The sequence below is a fragment of the Mastomys coucha genome, unplaced genomic scaffold (assembly GCF_008632895.1).
Source record: "Mastomys coucha isolate ucsf_1 unplaced genomic scaffold, UCSF_Mcou_1 pScaffold15, whole genome shotgun sequence".
In the NCBI taxonomy this organism is placed as follows: domain Eukaryota; kingdom Metazoa; phylum Chordata; class Mammalia; order Rodentia; family Muridae; genus Mastomys; species Mastomys coucha.
In genome coordinates, this window is record NW_022196897.1 from 106,671,399 (window position 1) to 106,672,717 (window position 1,319).

Below are 1,319 nucleotides of genomic sequence, written 5' to 3' on the forward strand. Positions count from 1 at the left end.
AAAAAAAAAAAAAAAAAAAAAAAAAAAAAAAAAAGAAGAAGTTGAGAGTGGACAGTAGAAAGGAATGCATAGCTCCAAAAACTGCATTTAAAGCCTAAGAACAAGTAACAAACTATTCACAGAGTCTTCTGGGCATGAATTCTGTGCTCTTCCTTGTACTGCAGACTCTGATGAAAGGTGTAAGTCTGATGTACAGTACACTTAAAACATTGTACCTACTTGCTTACCAATTCTCTGGGTACATTTTACCCTTACAAATGTTTTTTTTTTTTTTTTTTCAGTTCATTTTTTATGTTTGCAGAAACAGTTAAATAGTATAGGAAAATTCCTATCAAATGGATTAGGTGCCACCACCAACTTAAGAATGAAGCTCACTAAGCCACTAAATTGTAACATAGTTGGTACCTGATATTATAAATTCAGGCTAATTCTAGAAGGCTGAATAGATCATAGAACTCTTTGCTTTCTAGCTTTCTGCTTCTTGGTTTCAAAGACTTAGCCTAGCTTGGTAATACAAGCCTTTAATCCTAGCACTCTGTAAGTTTAATAGCAGCCTGGTGTCTCTTCATGTCTCTTAATTTTATTTAAAAAAAAAAAAAGCTTTGTTATGATACAAATATTTATCATATTTATTTCTCACAGGGTCATGATGGTGGCAAAGAAATTCCTCGATGCTGGACACAAACTCAACTTTGCTGTAGCTAGCCGTAAAACCTTTAGCCACGAACTGTCTGATTTTGGCTTAGAAAGCACTACTGGAGAGGTTCCTGTTGTGGCTATCAGAACTGCTAAAGGAGAGAAGTTTGTCATGCAGGAGGAGTTTTCGTAAGTTACTGGGTTTCACTTAGAATGACATTGGAGTAGGGAGAGAAGTCTTCCAGTCAAGACCTGTGATTTTCGTTTTTCTCAGCTTGGGTACTTTGAGAGATTATGACTTCTGCAGCTTGGAATTCTTACATAATTAATTTATTAGAGATAGTGAGTAGAGGCTGGGCAAAGTAATATGCTCTTGTAATCCCAAGCATGCACTTGGGTGGTGGAAGCAGCAGAAAAGGATCGTGAGTTCCAGTCAGATTCTGTCTTTCCTTTGCAGGCGAGATGGCAAGGCTCTTGAACGGTTCCTGCAGGAGTACTTTGATGGCAACTTGAAGAGATACCTGAAGTCTGAACCCATCCCAGAGACCAACGAAGGGCCTGTCAAGGTGTGTTTCTTAACATCCCACCACCTCTGTCTCTTTCTAAGTCCTAACTGATAGACCTATACAAAAACCATATTGACCTTTATTTGTCTTTTTTTTTTTTTTTTTTTTTTTTTTTTT

The 1,319-nt window shown here is 37.1% G+C and overlaps 1 protein-coding gene across 1 annotated transcript in view; it reads left to right on the plus strand.

Annotated features, from left to right (window-relative positions):
* Pdia3 (protein disulfide isomerase family A member 3) overlaps nt 1-1,319 on the plus strand; it is a 24,147-nt gene that overhangs the window by 19,954 nt on the left and 2,874 nt on the right. The window contains exons 8-9 of the mRNA XM_031371677.1: nt 643-825; nt 1,094-1,202. Coding sequence (XP_031227537.1) covers nt 643-825; nt 1,094-1,202 — 292 coding nt within the window. The remainder of the gene's footprint in view (nt 1-642; nt 826-1,093; nt 1,203-1,319) is intronic.